The following is a 19,264-nucleotide window of genomic DNA, read 5'->3' on the forward strand; positions in this document are numbered from 1 at the left end:
TGAGCAATACTTCTTTTCAATTTTACCAAGTAGCACATTTGGGATATAATCATTTCTATGTTTGTTCTTATAAAAGCTGATTCTCTGGAAATAGGCTTTTGTTAAGGGGATTTTTTTTATCAAGTTATAATTAGACTTTGCTTAATACACCCATAGATTTGCAGCCCTTTGTGTATTGCACAGGTGTTCAGATATTCTCTTATTCCAAGAGGGCAAGTGTTGAATTACCAGGAAAGCTTTTAGATGTTGGTAGAGAGGCACCTTAAGTCTGATTTGCAGGATGGGAAGTTGTGTAATTCCCTAATTATCATAACACATGGGAAAAATGGCTGTTGAGGCTTTCTATTTTCCTTTTGCTACACTGATCTAGACTAAAGTTCAGTTGCTCAAAATCCAGGATCCTAAAGGTGTACTTTTCTCAAAGGTGGCTGTTTATTACAAGGAAGAAGGAGAGAGGTATAATGGAGGCAAGAAACAGGAGACACTGTAACGGGGTTTTACAGTCCGCAAACAAAAAGACCTCTGAAATATATGATTCTTAAACATTCTGCTTTGAAAGCTTACACAGGCAATCAAACTTAAAATGTGCAGAGGATACAGCTATCTGAGGAAAAAGCAACTGCACCATGGTTAAGACAGCAACCCTGACAAGTCCTTGGGGACTCACTCAGCAGGGCAGCCACAGTGGTATTTCTTCAGGAAAGCCCCCTCCGGTGGTAGCTGTCAACAAGGTGTATGTTAAGCCATCCACCTGGAGACTGGCAGGGATACACTCCAACAAGCAAAATTATCAGCCACTCACTCTGATGACAGCTTTTCTTTCTCTAGAGCTTAAAGTCTTGGGGGCAGAAAGAGTCTCGCTTTAACAATTTCAAGTTGACTTAATTCACAAGAACAAAAAAGATGAGATTCAAAAATACCCTTGGCCCCTTTAGGATGGCAAAGAGAATTACAAAATGTCATTTTGGAGACGGAATCATTAGGTGCAATATTTAGATTTGCCCTCCGGAAAAGATGGGATGTTCCCTGCCAGGTGTTAAGTCATGGATGAAAATTGAAATGGGCACTAAAACGCTGACTTTCAAAGAGCCATATTAACCTTACAAGGCACTAGTGATGCTTGTAAGTTACTGAGAACAACAGAATCCAGAAAGAGTTAATTCACTCCCAGCAAATCCCTTACTCAGGACCAATGTGCTTTCATTTGAACAGGGGAATTAAAAATCCACCTCTATTTGTCTACTGTTTAGCCCGTAAGAAAAACACCTTAATTTAAAATATTTTAATAGGTGAGCTTTTCCAAGTTATCTTTTTTACTCTTCAAATTTTAAAATTTCAAAAATGAATAGGAATTCTAGTTCTTAGTAATCCCTGTAACACTCTCTACTTATAAAAATAAGGACTCAAATAGCTCTTTGGGAATTCTTGTTCACAATAAGTGATTTATACATTTTGAGACATAAGCTATACTGCTGATACCGAATGTGTAGAACTCCCTTTTGCAGTTCACATTCACATTCTCATTCAGCACTTATAATACCATCACTAGCACCAAACTGGGATCATGACTTGATTATCTAAGACTGCTTACCCTTACTCATGGACTTATCCTTCATTTCTCAAGAGTAGGGATATGATAAGGTAAGAGAAGGTACATGGAATGCTCAGTATTGTGGAAAGCATATATGTGTTGGATACACTGGATACTCTTAATGCAACAGAAGTACATATGCAGTCAAGATTTCCTTATAAACTCTAACTAATTCTCAGAAATATCCTCTTTCTCTAATTTTTCCTCATTATTCCCCCATTTATTCTTTGTTTCACACATGCATAATGACAGGAATCCCAGACCTCCTAGACCAAGTCCCTTAATCACAGACACAGGACATTAGAGCACTGAATTTATCAGTTTAATGATTTTGACTATTTCTACAGTAATTGATACACTTTCTAAAAATGCTCCTTTGATGGGTTAATATGTTTCTTTATGAAATTGTTTATCTGTCTTAATTGACAAAACGATATCACTAAAAGTGGCATCCTTTTCAGCTTTAGTTGATTGTATTGAATATGTGAATTATAACTTGCATCTCCCCAATTTTATGAGTGGTAATTCATATTAAGCGGTGATATGATTCTCTATAAAAGTTGGGTAATTTTCAGACACTTACAATATTGAAGGGTCATCATTTGCTTAAAGTACAAAGAAAAAAAGTGAGAATCAAGTCATTTGACTCACTGAGACAAATCAAGACAAAACAAAACCCTAACTGATAAATGAATAATATAATTTTAAGCACGGTTCATTTTTATTCAACTGCAATGCATAAAAAGGAGAAATAGCTCCCACTTAGACTTATTCTGCATAGTTTAGGTCTCAGTGGCCTTAGTGACTCTGTATTTGGGAACGCCTACCACCAATGAGCACACTTCCATAAAATGGGTCCACGGCACACGCACATTCAATCCCTGACTTTCTACAGTGAGACTGCTGCTGGTATTGGCAGAGGTAGTAGTCACTTTACTCCTGCGTCCACAGTCTTCTTACTGTCTTTTCCACAGCTCAGTTACCATGAGCTTAGAGAATGCAAATTTTAGTAAATTTAATTGTGATGGGATGAGTGGGTGCTTTTAATGTACTTTAAGAACATGAATAAACAGCTTTTGAATATGCCACCCCATTGTTCTCTTTAACAGTACCAGACAATTGGAATCATATAATAAATTTTACATATTGTATATCCCAAACATTTTTTTTTTGGGAGAGAAAGAGAGAGAGAGAGAGAGAGAGAGAGAGAGAGAGAGAGAGAGAGAGAGAGAGAGAAGAGAGAAGAGAGCGCGCTCACAAGCAAAGGAAAGGCAGAGGGAGAAGGAGAGAATCTCAGGTAGGCTCCACACCCAGCACAGAGCTGGACAACAGGTTACATCTCACAATCATGAGATCATGACCTGAGACAAAATCAAGAATTGGACATTTAACAGACTGAGCCACCCAGCTGCCCCTCCCAAACATTTCAACCATAATTTGAAATCAGCTTTTCTAAATTAATTCTATGAAATCAATGTGATTAATAAAAATCTCAGACCATGTTTGAAAGCGAAAGGTCTCTCTCTCTATTATTTATTTAAAATTGTTATTAGTGGGGCACCTGGGTGGCTCAGTCGGTCAAGCAGCCAGCTTCGGCTCAGGTCACGATCTCATGGTTCATGGGTTTGAGCCCCGCTTTGGGCTCTGTGCTGACAGCTCAGAGCCTGGAGCCTGCTTCAGATTCTGTATCTCCCTGTCTCTCTGACCCTCCCTGCTCAGGCTGTCTCTCTCTCTCTCTCTCAAAAATAAATACAAACAGTAAAAAATTGTTTTTAGTGTATTAATACACTAATATAATATGGACAAAAAACACAGAAGTAGAAATTAAAAGATTGAGGTAAAAAAGAGAACTAGTATTTTCTTCCAATACCACAGTGCAGTATACATGTACCACTTTGGGAGCAACTCCAGTGTGTTCTGCTCTGTGAGGAAGAAGAGCTCCTTGTTTAATGCTGAGTTATTACAGGACTTCTAATAGTCACTGTGCTACTACACACTTGAATTCCTGAATGGGGGCAGAGTACTGTATGATGTTTTAAAGAAAGGCTGAAGTCAGAGAGATCTGGATTCCAGAGATACCCATCACTCGTGAACTATTTCACTTTTGACTGGTTGCTTAAAATTGCTTAAAATTTTTAACTGTTATTAATTTTTAAAAAAAAATTAAAAAATGTTTTTATCTTTATTTTGAGAGAGAGAGAAAAGAGCGAGTGAGCAGGGGAGGGTCAGAGAGAGAGGGAGACACAGAATCTGAAGACAGGCTCCAAGCTGATAGCATAGAGCTGGAGGCAGGGCTTGAGCCCATGAACTGTGAGATCATGACCTGAGCTGAAGTTGGACGCTTAACCGACTGAGCCACCCACGTGCCCCAATTTTTTTTTTTTTTTTTTTTTTTTTAGAAAGAGAGTGAGAGAGAGGGACAGAAGGAGAGAGAGAGAATCTTAAGCAGGCTCCATGCTCAGATGGAGCCTGACACAGGGCTTGATTCCACGGCCTTGGGATCATGACCTGAACAAAAATCAAGAGTCAGATCCTCAACCCACTGAACCACTTAGGCATCCCCCTTGACTGGTTATTTAAATTATCTGATCTTCAGTTTCCCTATCTGCACAATGGAAATAATGGCATACTTAATTGGGTTATTATGTGGGTCATGTAGGAAGATGAAGGTAAAGTACTTAGCTGAGGGGCTGACATATATTAAGTACTCAGTAGATGTTAAGTTCATTTCAACAAACTCTTTTTTACGGGCTACCTTACCACACTAGTGTGCTGCGGAACATACTTTTGGAAATGTTCCAGATTAGATTATTCATTTATTGATTGCTTTATTCGTTTATCTTTTCAATTTGACAAATACTTATTGACCAGCTTCTAAGTAACAGTCATAATAGTAGTAGGCCCAGGTAACTGCTTAGATGAATATTCTGAAGAACTTTCAGATCACTTTCAATTCAGCAAAAATTTGAGAGCCTACCATCTGCCAGGCAACATTTGCCACTCCACAGGTATGGTGACGGCCAAGGTAGATGTGACATCTCCCTTTACAGGGTTTACTGTCTGAGGGAAGGCTGGTGTAAGATATGGCCACCATTTAAAAAATAAATACAAAATAGTCTGACCTGACAGAAGCGGGATAAGAGGGCTAGAGGGGAAGGTGGGGGTCTTTCCATGTCAGGTTTGTGCTTTATTTTAAGCAGTTCTTACCTCATCCTAAGAGAAATAAAAAAACATTTTCAAGCACAAAGTCATGGAATGACAAATATTTGAAAAGACGATGTGAGTGTGTCAGTGGAAATAAACAAGCAGACAAAAAAACCCCTTAAACTGAATAACTGCTAACCATTGTGTAGAATGGTAGGCAATTTACAACACATACAGGCATCTCCATCTCTGTTTATTTCAAACCTAACAATCAATAAACTCCATTGCCTCTTCATAAAATGTTGACTTTACAGTTTTTCATGTAGCATATATTTACTCAGACTCTAATCAATTTTCCATTTCTGTGAAGAATTTTTTAATGTAGAACAAATGTGTCTGTGCTCTCCATTGCTTGGTAACTGGCAGGTGCATTACATTAGCACAGCTCTTAAACTGACCAAGCAGAACCTGATAGGTGTGGTAGGATCTGACAGTATTCATTTGATATATATAAAAAAAAATCTACTCTTTGTGGGAGGGCCTGGACTGACAGACCTGCAAAGTTAAATTCTCTCGTGAGCTATGGGAGAAACAGAGGGTTACACTTCCACAAATGTCTACAAAATCAATTTACCATAAATATATTCAGGAGAGACAATTCTACTCCTGTGCATAGTCTATCCATTTTAAAGACATTTTTAATAAGCAGGAAATGCTTCTGTTGGGAGGGAAAATTCCATGAGGTTGCTAAACAATGACAAAGTGCTGGAGTGAACAAAAGGAACATTTGGCCTTTACAGTTTAGTGTTCTATTGACAGTGTTCCAGAAGCAAACACTCAGAGTTTGATAGTGAATATTCTTTGTTCTCTTTCTAAAAGCAGACAATATTAGCTGCATGCCTTTCTAGGAATTGAGATGTGAAAATCTACAAACTAATTTGATTTTTCATTTAGTGCAATTATTAGAAATTGGCCCATGGGGGTGCTTTTAAAATGAGATGTAATGTCTCATAAGTAAGATCTAAAATTTGCTTTATTATTTTTCTAATTTGCAAAAATAATAGTTTTCATTTTGCTGCTTACTTTGGTATTTCTTTAACAATACTGGCATAATTTTCATACCCCACTTTCAATGGGTTGCAAAATATATTTTGTAAAGTTGTAATTTATTAAATCTTCTAGACTGAAAGAAGAAAAGATACAAAGATCTTGTATTTTCTCTTTGAGAGGGAATCTAAGGGCCTATGAATAAAATCAGAAATATTTAAGAAAACATATCAGGATATAAATTTCAGTGAAAGTGAAACCTTGACACTGATTGTATCAGTAAAAATCAGGTTTATCTACAAATAACAGATAATGTATAACAAAATAACAGAGGTTTTTTTAAATGTTTAATTATTTCTTTTTGGGGGGAGGGGCAGAGAGGGAGAGAAAGAATCCCGAGCAGGCTCCATGCTGTCAGCACAAAGCACAATGCGGGGCTCAATTCCACTAATCATAGATCCTAACTTGAGCTGAAACCAAGAGCTGGTCACTTGGCCAACTGGGCCATCCAGGTGCCGTCAAAATAACAGAGGTTTAAACAAAATAGATTCTTCCTCCCTCATTGACAAAAAGTGTTATGTTAGATAGTCCCTAAATGGTATGGTAGTTTTATAGTTTTCAGGAATTTAAGCTTTTCCATGTTTTTGTTTCACTATCCTAGCATGGATTTTCAAGGTCACTTTATGAACCAAGATGACTTCTGGTACTTGAGTCACCTCATACACTTTCTAGGCTTAGAATGAGCCTAAAAAAGAAGCAAGGCTGGGGGTCATGCCGCCTTTGGGCATGACCTTTTCCAGAGGTCAATACAATACTCTACCACTTCCAATATCCAGTTATCATAATTTAATCCTATGACTACATTGTTTGAATAGAGGCTGGGACTTTTATTTTATGTTTTATTTATTTTTTACACTTATTTACTGAGAGACAGAGACAGAGCATGAGCAGGAGAGGGGCTAGAGGACGCCTAGAAGTCCTGAAAGACACAGAATCTGAAGCAGATTCCAGGCTCTGAGCTCTCAGGGCAGGGCCTGATGCTGGGCTCGAACTCACAAGCCTTTGAGATCATGACCTGAAGTCAGATGCTTAACCTAGTGAGCCACCCAGGCTCAGGGACATTGGCTGGGACATTTTATCTGGCTACATTTCTGCCCCCAACACAATCTGAATGTATTAATAAGGAAAAGAGAGGATATATAGGTTGAGTGACTGGCAGACTGCCAGAACTACTATAATTTCGCAAGCCAAAATACCTTATTCTCTTGTTTTTAATAGGTGTGTGTGTGTATGTGTGTGTGTGTGTGTGTGTGTGTAACAAATCCAATACGACTCATTGGTAGGAAGCATAATGCCTTTAGAGAAAAGTGAAAGCAGTAACTATAGACACAAGCAATTTCTCAACCTAATGAAAGATTTTGATTAGGAAATCTTTCTCAGGTGCACATACACACACGCGTGCACACGCAGACTCATTTGCTTGTAAACACATAGTGCTGGTAGTAGTTATTGGAACAATAACTGTAACTTTGCTGAGACTACCACTTGCATAAATGGAAGAAAGGTGCTAATTCATTGTCAGTGGGTTGGATTGCAGGAGTCACTCAAAGTTATTTTTTTTCAAGAACATTCTAGTGCACAATAATATATATATATATATATTTATTTTACGTGCTGCTTTTTCAGATGTGCCAATCCAACTTTTTCTCTCTACAGATGGTCAAATAGAAAAAAAGGTGAAAGGCAGGCGGTGTGAACACTGAGCAAAAGGAGAGGCAATTCCCTCAGTTCTTAAGGAAGAAAAAATGCAGGACGCTCAAAGGTTGCCTTCAAGCCTGAGCAAGGAGAACACTTCCCTGAGGGCTTTCTTGTGTGGCCACAGTCACCCTGTCTCCTTGTTCCCCTCTGGAGTTGGGCTTGATCTTTTAACATTTCTTTGTAACCAGGAGTTGGAAAATATAGGATTTAAGCACGGAGGGAAATGAGGGATATTGAGATGGGTTGAACAGCAGGGTAATCAAACAGCTGGTGAGTGAGAGAGAAAAAGCTGTATCGTATCAGAGTGGATGCTATCAAAAGAGTTAGGAGCTTACATGACAGAAAATTACATGTACTTGAAATATGCCATTACAAAATGCCAGCCTGACATTACGCTGCTTTATAGAGGTATCATGTCCTTAAATAGCCTGGTGATTATCTGTATCCCTGGAGCGCCACTTTTCTACCTGACTTTGTAATACCCCTGGCTTGTCTAATCACTGTGAAGACTGTCACCAACTTAGAGAAATTCTTAAAAGGAAATTAATTTTGATTTCCTTTGACATTCTAGAGAGTTTTCTTTTTAGGTAGGATGGAGACGCAGCCTTCTTTCCCATAATGACAAGATGTGGCATTTCTCTGTGAGGGTCAGAATCCTGGCTTGAATTCTCGTAAAACAACAAAAGCATTTTCTATATGTCCAGTGATGTGCTAAGCAACTTACATGAATTATCTCCTTTAATTCTCAGGAACTCTGTAATTTAGGTTCTATAATTAGACTCCTTGAAGTTGAAGTACAGAGAGGCCAAGTGACTTGCCTAAGATTGCACCGCAGTGTAGTCAGTAGTAGAATGGGGATTTTAACCTAGTTACACTGATCCCAGGGCCAAGGCTCTCTATCTGCATATTACACTGCTTTCTTCAAAAGCCATGTTCCACTGATAGCCATAAGTGGTGAGGATAAGGTAAATTAAGACATATTTTTAGAAAAGACATAGAGGGCAAGAGGTAAGATAAGTGTCCTCCCTCTGCCTTTGAAATTATGTGGTTAAGAAAACAAGAAGAGATTATTCCAGCATAGGAAGAAGCAACAGGAAGTGTTAATGAGAAGCACAAGTGTGGAAAGTAAAGCACTTTACAAAGGAAGGCAGCTGTGAACTTTCCATTTGCAGTGTTTGTTTATTTTGGCTCCCATCATCACTGCCATGATTGCCTTGGAATGAATTCCCCAGTGGAAACATCAACAAGGTAGGAAATGTCATAATTATATTTTCTATTATCTCCCAAAGAATATATTAGTATGGTAGATATGGCTATAATCTAAAAGGAAAGTGCTATGTAGCAAAGACTGGTAAAACTAGCTGATTTTTCATCCTCTGGTATTAACAAAATGCAAAGATAAAAAGGGAGTTTTGGATATTATTCTGTCTCTTTTCTCAAGTGTAGTTGCAACTGGACAACGACGATGCTTATCAGTTTGCTCTATGCTTTTCTCTATTGAATAGATATAGATTCAGCATGTTCTAGAGACTCTCCTCGTAGTGAGACTGACCAGTGAATGGTCCAGGAAATGATAGGGGCACTACCTCATGCTAGTTGGGGGAGTAAAGAAAGCCTTGATGCCTGCTGGATGCAGAGATGGCTCCTGGAGGGACTGACACTTTGGGCATTTTTGGGACTGTCAAGGGAATGTTGATATGTTAAGCACTCCTTCCTTGATTCTCAGCTTCTCTGGTGCTTTTTCTTGCCTGAGATGCCCACAAGAGCTTGTACACATGCCCACGTTCTATGGCAATGGAGGAGTGTGGGGAAATTAAGGTCTTGTAGGGCAATCCTCAGCAGTCAAAAAAAAAAAAACAACCACGAGCCAATGGTTAAATACTTCTATCTTTTGTCCCTTGGGCAGGCAATTCTCAGACTCATTCTTTACATTTCCTCATAAGAGCAGAAAATTTTGATACTCATTTTAGAAAGTTCCTCATAGGGTCCCAGTAGAGTCAAGCATAGCTGTTCATAGCTGTTCATGATCCAATCCCATAAGACACCTCTGTACTGTCTCCCCTTTCCTGTTTTATTCCAAGTCTTCACTACACTCCTGTTCTGTTTTTTTTTTAATTTTTAAAATATTTATTTATTTTTGATAGATAGACACAGAGCATGAGCAGGTAAGGGGCAGAAAGAGAGGGAGACACAGAATCTGAAGCAGGCTCCAGGTTCTGAGCTGTCAGCACAGAACCCGATGCAGGGCTCGAACTCACTGACTGTGAGATCATGACCTGAGCTGAAGTTGCACACTTAACTGACTGAGCCACCCAGTCGCCCCAGTGCACTCTTGTTTCTTGAGATCATTTCCAAAGAAAACTATTTGAATGCACTTCTTTATCCAGGTTCTGCTTTGATGGGGGAGCTTAGGCTAAGACAATGTAACATCACAAGAGGAGTGATATTTATGGGCTGAAAGATGATGGAAAGGGGAGAGGACTAGTATTTCACATTGCTTTCTCCCCTTTACTAGGTCCCTAAATATTAGAATCTTGGAGGGGGTTGGTTCTCAGCCTTCTTCTCCTCTTTGTCTACACCTTCTCCTTAGAGAATTTCTGGGTCCATGATGTTAACCATTGCCTCTATTTTGATGACTCTCTAAATTGTATCTTTGGGCATGACCTCTCTTTCCCGAGGATCATTTATCCGACTGTCTACATATCTTCTCCATTTGGATATCTAATAGACATCTCTTCCTTCATCTGTACCCAGTAAAACTCTTGTTTACCTCCCAATAATTCCCTATAAAAACCCTGTAATGTCCTCAATCCTCCTCAAGGCACTGTATTCTACCAATAGTCCAAAAAAAAATTAAATCTAGGTGTTGTTCTTGATTTAGCCCCCTCACACACTTCATTGCAAGTTCTGTCAGCTCTGTCTGCAGAACAGATCTCAAATTCATCCACTATTTCCATCTCCACCGCCATCATCCTGGTCATAGGCAAAATTATCTCTCATCAGAGTCACTGACAAAAGCCTTCTAAAATCAATATACTGCACTCAGAATGGTTTTAACAAATACATATACACCACTTGCCTCTTTAAAATCTTCCAGTGGTTTCTTAAGGCACTGAGAAATAAAAGCCAAAAACCTTCTCATGGGCCTGAGACCCTACACGATGTAGGCCCAGCTCACGTCAGATATGTTTTTCTCTCTTGCTCCCTATGCTCTGCTATAGCAGCACCTTTCCATTCTTCAAAAAACCTAGGTTCTATCTCTCTTCAGAGACTTCCATTTCTTTTGCTCGAATCGTTGTTTACCTGGTTTTCATATACCATACCCTTTATTCTTTAGGCTTTAGCACATGTCTCTCCTCTTCTGGAGTCACTCTTTTCATGAGCACATGTCTGGACAGTACCCCCCCCCCCACCCTGGTTACTCTCTATGCTCCTCATTTATTTCCTTCATAATTATTTTCATAAACTTTGTATTGGGTCTTGAGCCATTTTTATTTTCTTTTGATCTTCGCAATTAGAAGGTAAGCAATTGCTCTGGCACGTTTGTGGAATATATTGATGGATAGGCTAATTATTTTGAGAAATTCCCTGGATGGGTGCATGTAAGAATTTCTTCTTAACTACTGTGAAACAGAGAGCCTAATAAACATTGTCTAATATTTCCTGTCTCAATAATTCATAAATCTCTACATCTCTGGAACCCAAATAAAACCAAGAGATAGGAGAAAATTTTTTTTTGGTAAATATGTGATGAGGGTCTTATAAATCTTCATTTCTTATTTCATGTGGTCGTCTGATTTTCAAGTAGGAAGCAAAACTGATGATTCACCCTTTAGTAATCAAATTTTTTGTAAACAATTGTATTTAAAATTTTTTTAAAATTTATTTTTTAATTTGTTTTTTATTTATTTTATTTATTTTGGTTCAGAGAAATGGAAGTCTCCCTCAGAGAGAGAGGGAGACACAGAATCTGAACCAGGCTCCAGGCTCTGAGCTAGCTGGCAGCACAGAGCCTGATGCGGGGCTCGAACCCATGAACCATGAGATTATGACCTGAGCCGAAGACAGACGCTTAACCGACTGAGCCACCCCGGTGCTCCTCAGTTGTATTTTTCAATAGCTTTTACTTTGATAGAATGGTTCTATCTAGGAAGCATGAGGTTTTTATTGGAAAGGACAAAACTTCAATTCCATCCAGTCTATGATATCTTTTCTTCTTATAAAAATGACCTGGCTAATTTCTAATATGACTCTGCCACGCAAAGAATGAAACTCAGTACTTCTTAACTCACCTCCTAGCTACATACAAATCCATTGTCTCAATTCCCTTAAAGATATATATTCCCCAAATTTCAATACCTTTTAGTCATGAATTCTTTTTTCACTCATTTCAATTTTCACACCTGTTATATCAGAGTGTGGTGCTCTAACTTTTTGATGAGTTAGCGCAGGTGAGATCTGTTTGTTTGCTGTAACCTAGGGCATAGGGACTTCACGCACTTTGGTGGCCTTACTCCAGAATTTGGTAACAAGTACCACTCGCACAAGAGGGGTCAACTTTGTTTTTTAAAATTTTTGTGGGGAAAATAAGGATGAAATAATTCCAATCCTGAGTTGATAAAATACTACTACCAAATACTTTTAATTATATCTAGAAATATTTAAATTCATATTTATTTCTGTATATCAAAGCTAACAAAATAATCTTTGGCAAGTTGCTTCCTAAAACAATCTTATATTACAGCATCTCGTACATTTTTGCAATTTAGGATTTTTTGAAGCAGAGGCACATGGATATTATTTGTGATTTTGTTTCTTGTTATATAATAACTGTGTCATGGGTTTTGTTGTCTTTAAACAAAAAAATGACTGGTCTATAATCCATAGATCTGTTAATATTGTTGCCTCAGTTTTCCAAAATGACATCAGATATTTTGATTTCATGTATTGCATCTGATTTTCCTTGTTACTCTTTGAGCATTAGAATGACTTTGAGATTTTATAATACAGAGATTTTCCATAGTCTGACCTCAAGGAAAACTCATTCCCTCCTTTGTAATTACATGATGGCTGTGAGAAATACCTGCTCAGTCCCATTAATAGGTCTTGTCCCGATTGACTTGAAAAGAACCAAGGAAAGGATTAGACATATTTGACCAGTCAGGTGCTGTCCCTGATTTCTGCAAGTGACTTCTACACGCCTCATCTCCTTTTGTAGGTGCTCAGTGCTTAATAATCATATGCTCTTACCTTCTGTGCAGAGGAGCCCAGACCTCCCGTAAGGGCAGAGGCAGAGGGGATCTGTCCTGGATTTAGGAACACAGGTGGCACCGTTTCCACATGGACTATTTTCACAGGTTGCAAACTGGCACACCTTGCCTGAGTACAGTCTTGGACACTTGCAAAACCAATTTTCACTGTCACTGAAAAGGGAAAAGGAATGATAAAACCAATTAGAAAACAGTGATCCTTTACACACAGGTGCATTAGTGTGAGCCTGCGTGCACAAGTGCACACATACACACACACACAATAAAAGCTGCACCTTGTGTTCTCCCTTTCTCTCTCTGTGTTTTTCAACTGTTAAGTATTTGTAGCTGTGTACTTCACATTGAAAGCAGATTAGCAGCTTTATAATTTGTCTGAAGCCATGAATTCTATTTTAAGCCATCAATTTTTATTTTTGATTTATCTCACCTTTTACTGCACCCTAGGTGCCTTTTTAGGTCTTCATTAAATATGTGTGGCACTGCCTCTGTAAAGTGCTTCAAATGTCTATTAGAAGACAACATCTTAGATGCAACCTGAGGAGAATTTCAGGCTGGTGATCAGCTTCCTCCACTGAGGAGAAGTTCTCCAACAGCCACCCTCGAGGTAGCTTGCAAAGAAAAGCACCGTGGGGAGAGTAATGACTAAACAACTCCCAGGGCCTCAGGCTGAGTGCCTGTGAGATCAGAGCTGAAAACTGTGCTCTTCCACCTGCATGCCATCTCCAGAGGGGATGGTGACCAGGTATCTGGTGTTTCTGCCTTCCCTGCATCTATTCTTTCCCTCCATCAACCTTGGTTTTTGAGAGAGGTGGGAAGAGGAACAGAGAGAGAGGATCTCAAGCAGGCTCTGTGCTCTGTGCAGAGCCTGATTCAGAGCTTGATCTCATGAACCATGAGCTCATGAGCCAAAATCAAGATTGAGCCAAAAATTAAGAATTGGATGCTTAACCAAGTGAGCCACGCAGGCGTCCTTATTTCCCCCTTTTAAAGTAAAGGTAGTTCTGGGAGCCTGGGTAGCTCAGCCATTTAAGCCTCAGACTTCCGCTTAGGTCATGATCTCGAGGTTTGTGGGTTTGAGCCTGGTTGTGGGCTCGGTGCTGACAGTTCAGAGCCTGGAGGTTTTGGATTCTATGTCTGCCTCTCTCTCTGCCCCTCTGCTCACGCTCTGTCTCTCTCTGTTTCTCAAAGATAAACAATAAAAGAAAACATCTAAAGTAAAGGTAGCTCCAGCTTGCCTTTGTGGATTCACTCCTCTCCTATTCTCAGCCCATGCTGACCTTGAGGGCAGACCCCTCTCTTGGTGTCAATCCCAGCAAAGTGCAGGGTGAATACAAGGCCCAAACAGCTGCCTAGCTTTTTCTGCTGACGTTGCCACATAGCTGCTGGTGGCACCTGCCCCTTCAGAAGGGAGAGCCTGCCTAAGAACAGATAGCTGATGCCTGGCACTGCCAATGTAAGGAGTGGGGCAATGGGATGGAGCACTGTGGAGAGAACTTATGTATCACATAACAGGTAAATCTAGCATTGGTGGGTGAGGCTTTGAGACCCTCAGATTTTGTTGAATCTTAAGGTGCCAAACACGAGTGATGAGTAATTTACTCATTTTATAACTGTGAGAATTAAGTAAGATGATTCATTTTCAGAAATGCCAAATAAAAGCTGTGCTGTCTAGTTAATAATAGGTTTACAACCTGACAACCTGTTGGAAATATGTACACCCCCCCCCCCCCCGCCTCTCACAATATAGTCCCAAACCCTTAGATACTTCACTTCCTGGTTCTTCTTTCCTCTCTCCATTTCATGGGCTTACTTTCATGGGCTTTGCAATGAGCATTCACCAAAGAACTGTCACCTTAAGGAATGTACATTTTTGCCCTACAAGGGCATAGGTGACTTCAGGCTAAGGCTGTAACCTCTGGAGTATTCAGCCAATGAAGAATCAGGGGACAGACTCGCACTGGGAGATAAGTTGTCTGCTGTAACCACCTCCAGTGTGCCTGTCCATCAGACACCTGCTCTTGCAAGAACGCTGGCTAAAGCCTCCCTTCACTGTGCTCCAAGTCTCTGTGTCCCTCCTTTGATTGGGTCAGTGGGCTTATTTCTCAAAATAACTTTCATGGCAACTTGCATGGTATTTTACATAGAGTGGACAAATACAGAAACTCAAGTTTTTGGAAATGGGAAAAAATTAAGGATCAATGCCAAAAAAAAAGGTTATAAAGCACCCTAAAAACTCTTCTGTTTTGGGACTGTATTACAAATCAAAAATTTGAGGACCCTTGAGCCATTGCTCTTTCTTCTCACCTAAGATAGTGGTAAAAGTATAGCCAGATCACCCAGCAAGTACAGTGAGATACCTTCTGGTGTGACTTAAACTATTAGTTAGGAACTTGATGTTGTTAGGGGCCATGGATACATCTCCTGTAATTTCACCGCCACTCATCTAACCTGGCATTGAAAGCTTAGTATTAAGCATCTGTATTCTGGGATAAATTCTTGGGCTATAATACTCTTGAAAGCTGCATTCTGGAAGGACCAAATTAGTCTCTTTATAGTAAAGGAGAAGGCCACATATATGAAGTCAAATGAACCTAAATATTGATTGATTTAAGTGCTTTAATCATATAGACCTAACTAGATTTGAAATGCAGGAAAGATGCTTTTCTGTTAAAAACTGAGGAAAGCACTAATTTTAATCATGTCCTATTGATCAATCAAGCCTCATTTCCTTTTTGCTTTCATCAGGTGTTGGAAGAAGTCGGTTGTTATAAATTCATGCGGAGATGACTAACTGTGTGCATCTGTACATCAGCAGGCAGAGAGAGCAGAAAGAGAAATGGAAATTCTATAGCAAATGCTCCACGGAAGGGGAAGATCACCTTTATCTGGCTCACCATGAGTAAGTGCCCAGAGCCTTCTTGCCCATCTCTGTATTCCATTAGCACTTCATTAGAAAGAGTTAGCTTTAACCAACTGAAAATGGTGATGCCTCTATACATTGCACTTCAAACTGTACCTTCAAGTTCCAAAATCATTCCTGGAATGCCAGATATTTCACCCATAGTTTTAATAAAACCTCTTTTTTGCTCCCAGCTGTATCACAGCTGGACCCAAAGGCTTCTATTCAGATCTTGCCGAAGATCCCGTTATTAAATCCCAACTTTTTCAAAAGCTGGCAAGTCAGCTATGTTTGCTGTTACCTACCTCACCACACCCTGCAGCAAATGGCAATGTTGACCAAGAAAATAAGTGCCCTAAGCCTGAATGACCTCAGAGAATCTTCCATGTTTGGAAACAGGGATGAAAACAATGTCACCTTCCTTGACCCAGTTTACTTTATATGTTGTAACTCTCGGTGAATTTATTGGACCCTGTACAATTAGTTATGGGAGAATATATTTACATGCAATATACTTTTTTAATTTGAAAAAGTTCTAAAAATCTTATCTGTCACAGACCTGCAAACCACACAGAAAACTGTTTTTGCAAGTCTTTCTCTGAGAAAGTCAGCGTAATTTTCTGAATTAAAAGTAGGTCTCAGAAAAGGCCCAGATATTGAAGTTCTTACGTATAAACCATAACAAAAATGTAATCCCAATTGCTGGCAACCAATATTTGTTATGCACCTGTGTCATGGAAAGAGCCATCCATGTACCACGGAATAAAGAAGACTCACTTCTGCTCTTGTTTGGGAAAATAGCCCAAGTTCATGAACTAATCTTTGTAAGACAGAGCAGAGATATGTGAAAAGGGAATTTAGGCAGTAAGCAAGGATTTTAGGGCCTAGGTTCTGTAATACATAGATTCAAATATCAGTCGCTTCTAAAACCTGTTCTGTGGATTGGCACCAAAGAATGTTTCTAGTGAATCTCCTAGTGGCTTGTAAAATGCAGATTCCTGCCCTTGCCCTCTGAGATTTTGATTGAGGAGATCTAGGGTGAGACCCATGATTCTATGTTTTAAATGTCATCATGCAATCTTTGTGCAGAGCCTACTACCCGCAGAAGTCAGCTCCCCTGAGACAAATTTTTCATCAAAGTAAAAGCTTGATGGGCATTTGTTACCACTGTGTCTTTAGCAGGATGCCAGGACATTATAATTTTCTCTTTTTGGGCTACGTCTTAGCTTTTGGCCAACATACATCTGTAAATACAATATTTATCTACTAAAGTACAAAGATTAGAGGGTTTTTGTTTTACTAGTGCCATATAGGGTCTACTCTACTGCATGTATATTATACTTAACAACAAGATGAAGTGGGAAAACATTCACTCAGTCATCTTAAGCTTAGTGAAAAAAATACTACCTAAGTGTATGCAAACATCTGTATATTTTGGCACTGCAACTATTATAGCACACTCAATTACAAGTCACAATATGGTTAGCATATCAAATGCCTGTTGTTAGGTTTCTATGGGTATTAAAAATTATCTTTAGAAAATTTAACTGATTAAAAAAAATCAAAAGATGCTGGCTTGAAAAGGATGCCCCTATTTACATAACAGCCAGATGCCTGAACATTTTCTACAACTAAAAGGACTCCTGCATGTATTAACTTAAAAAAAAATAACTCTTCCGGCGTTCTTTTTATCTAATGGATCATTAGCAGATTTCAAAGTTGACCTCCCACAGTGTCAAGAGAGGGAGATTCTCTGCAGGAAAGTGAACAGAAATGAGTCCTTATGAATAATGTCTCTAGATGCTTCTAAAAAATAAAATCACTATTGGCAGAAATAACCCATCTCTATGTATAGGCTCTTCTATTTATAGCACCAGAGCACCAGCTTAAGAATGTAAATGAGATCCCAAGTAGCTGTGGTTCAAGTGGAACTTTCCTTCCTTTTTCATGAATTTCCAGTACCACAATGAGCCTGCTGATTACAAAGCAATACCCATGAACACCCGTGGCCCCACCCCCAGTCTTCCTTAACATTTCTGGACTCCTTTCAAATGAGCTGTCAGCTGTGTGTGTGGAATCTGTGTTGCAACATCCATAGATAGTTTGCCTCTAGGACACAGCTGCCTAAAGGGATGTTATTTCTTGTGGTAAGGCACACCATCATATTTGACGTTTTTCATTTTTTCTTTTTGAAAGTAGCCAAATCTGAAAATAATAGAAAAAAGATGCAAAGCCAAAATTATCTTAAGGCAGCCTAGAAAGTGAACTTAAAGAAACATAGTCTATATAATATACCCCTGGATGGAGAGCTCCGGGAAAGTGTCCTTCAGCTTTAGGGGCTTTTATCTTCCATTAAAAAGATTTTATTAAGGGTAGAAACAAAGAAGATGAAAAAGGATATAAGCAATAGTAAAAGTTATAGAATCACATGTGAGGAGATAATACACAAAATAAGGATAATTCACAATGGTATAAAATATTTTTGTCTCCTCTTGTTCTAGGATCTGTCCAATTCAATCTTGTGGATATTTTGTGAAGGGAGACTGAATTTATGTTATAACCTCTCTCTCTTCCCCCACCCCTCCTTCTCTCTCTTAAAGCCATGGTTCACTTTGTATAATGTTCTTCATCGGTGAAGGATGATCAGAAATTTTCTTCCCAGCAAGAGATATCTTTTCCATTTCTTTTACCATGGGACCCACTAGTCCTTATGAAATGGAGTTAAAGTTTTGCTACCAAGGGAGGAAGCTCAGAAAATAGTAAACCCCAGACAGGGAGCTAATATGGTAAAAGTAGCTATAATCTAAATATTTAAATGAGATATCCATGAGAATGTGCCTAGCACAGTAGTTGGCACTGATCAGCTGCTGGTTATTGTTACAGAAAGGAGGTGGGCATAGATGAAACATACAATTAATTGAATCTGAATCAGTTAATGGTGGGATAAGAGCAATAGAAAGAAATCTAGCACAGAGAGAAGTGGGTTGGGAAAAAAGCATGAGGTAGAGAGTATCAATGGGTGAGAAAATAAAAGGATGCACTGGGGCACCTGGGTGTTCAGTCGGATGAGCATCTGACTTCAGCTCAAGTCATGATCTCATGGTTGATGAGTTTAAGCCCCACCTCAGGATCTGTACTGACAGTTCAGAACCTGGAGGCTGCTTCAGAATCTGTGTCTTCCTCTCTGCCCCTCCCTCCCTCTCTCCCTCAAACCAACAACAACAACAACAACAAAAAACAAAGACAGTATTGTATTGGCACAAAGACAGACACATGGACCAATGGAACAGAATAGAGAACCAGAACCGGACCCACAAATATATGGCTAATTAATCTTTGACAAAGCAGGAAAGAGTATCCGATGGAAAAAAGACAGCCTCTTCAACAGGTGGTGTTGGGAGAGCTGGACAGCAACATGTAGACAAATGAAATTAGACCACTTTCTTACACCATTCACAAAAATAAACTCAAAATGGATAAAGGATCTGAATGTGAGACAGGAAACCATAAAAATCCTTGAGGAGAAAGCAGGAAATAGCCTCCTAGACCTCAATC

The 19,264-nt window shown here is 39.2% G+C and overlaps 1 protein-coding gene across 1 annotated transcript in view; it reads right to left on the minus strand.

Annotated features, from left to right (window-relative positions):
* The window catches only part of EYS (eyes shut homolog), a 1,499,666-nt gene that overhangs the window by 101,818 nt on the left and 1,378,584 nt on the right, over positions 1-19,264 (minus strand). The window contains exon 34 of the mRNA XM_029943180.1: positions 12,791-12,963. Coding sequence (XP_029799040.1) covers positions 12,791-12,963 — 173 coding nt within the window. The remainder of the gene's footprint in view (positions 1-12,790; positions 12,964-19,264) is intronic.

Source organism: Suricata suricatta, chromosome 7, assembly GCF_006229205.1.
Source record: "Suricata suricatta isolate VVHF042 chromosome 7, meerkat_22Aug2017_6uvM2_HiC, whole genome shotgun sequence".
Lineage (NCBI taxonomy): Eukaryota > Metazoa > Chordata > Mammalia > Carnivora > Herpestidae > Suricata > Suricata suricatta.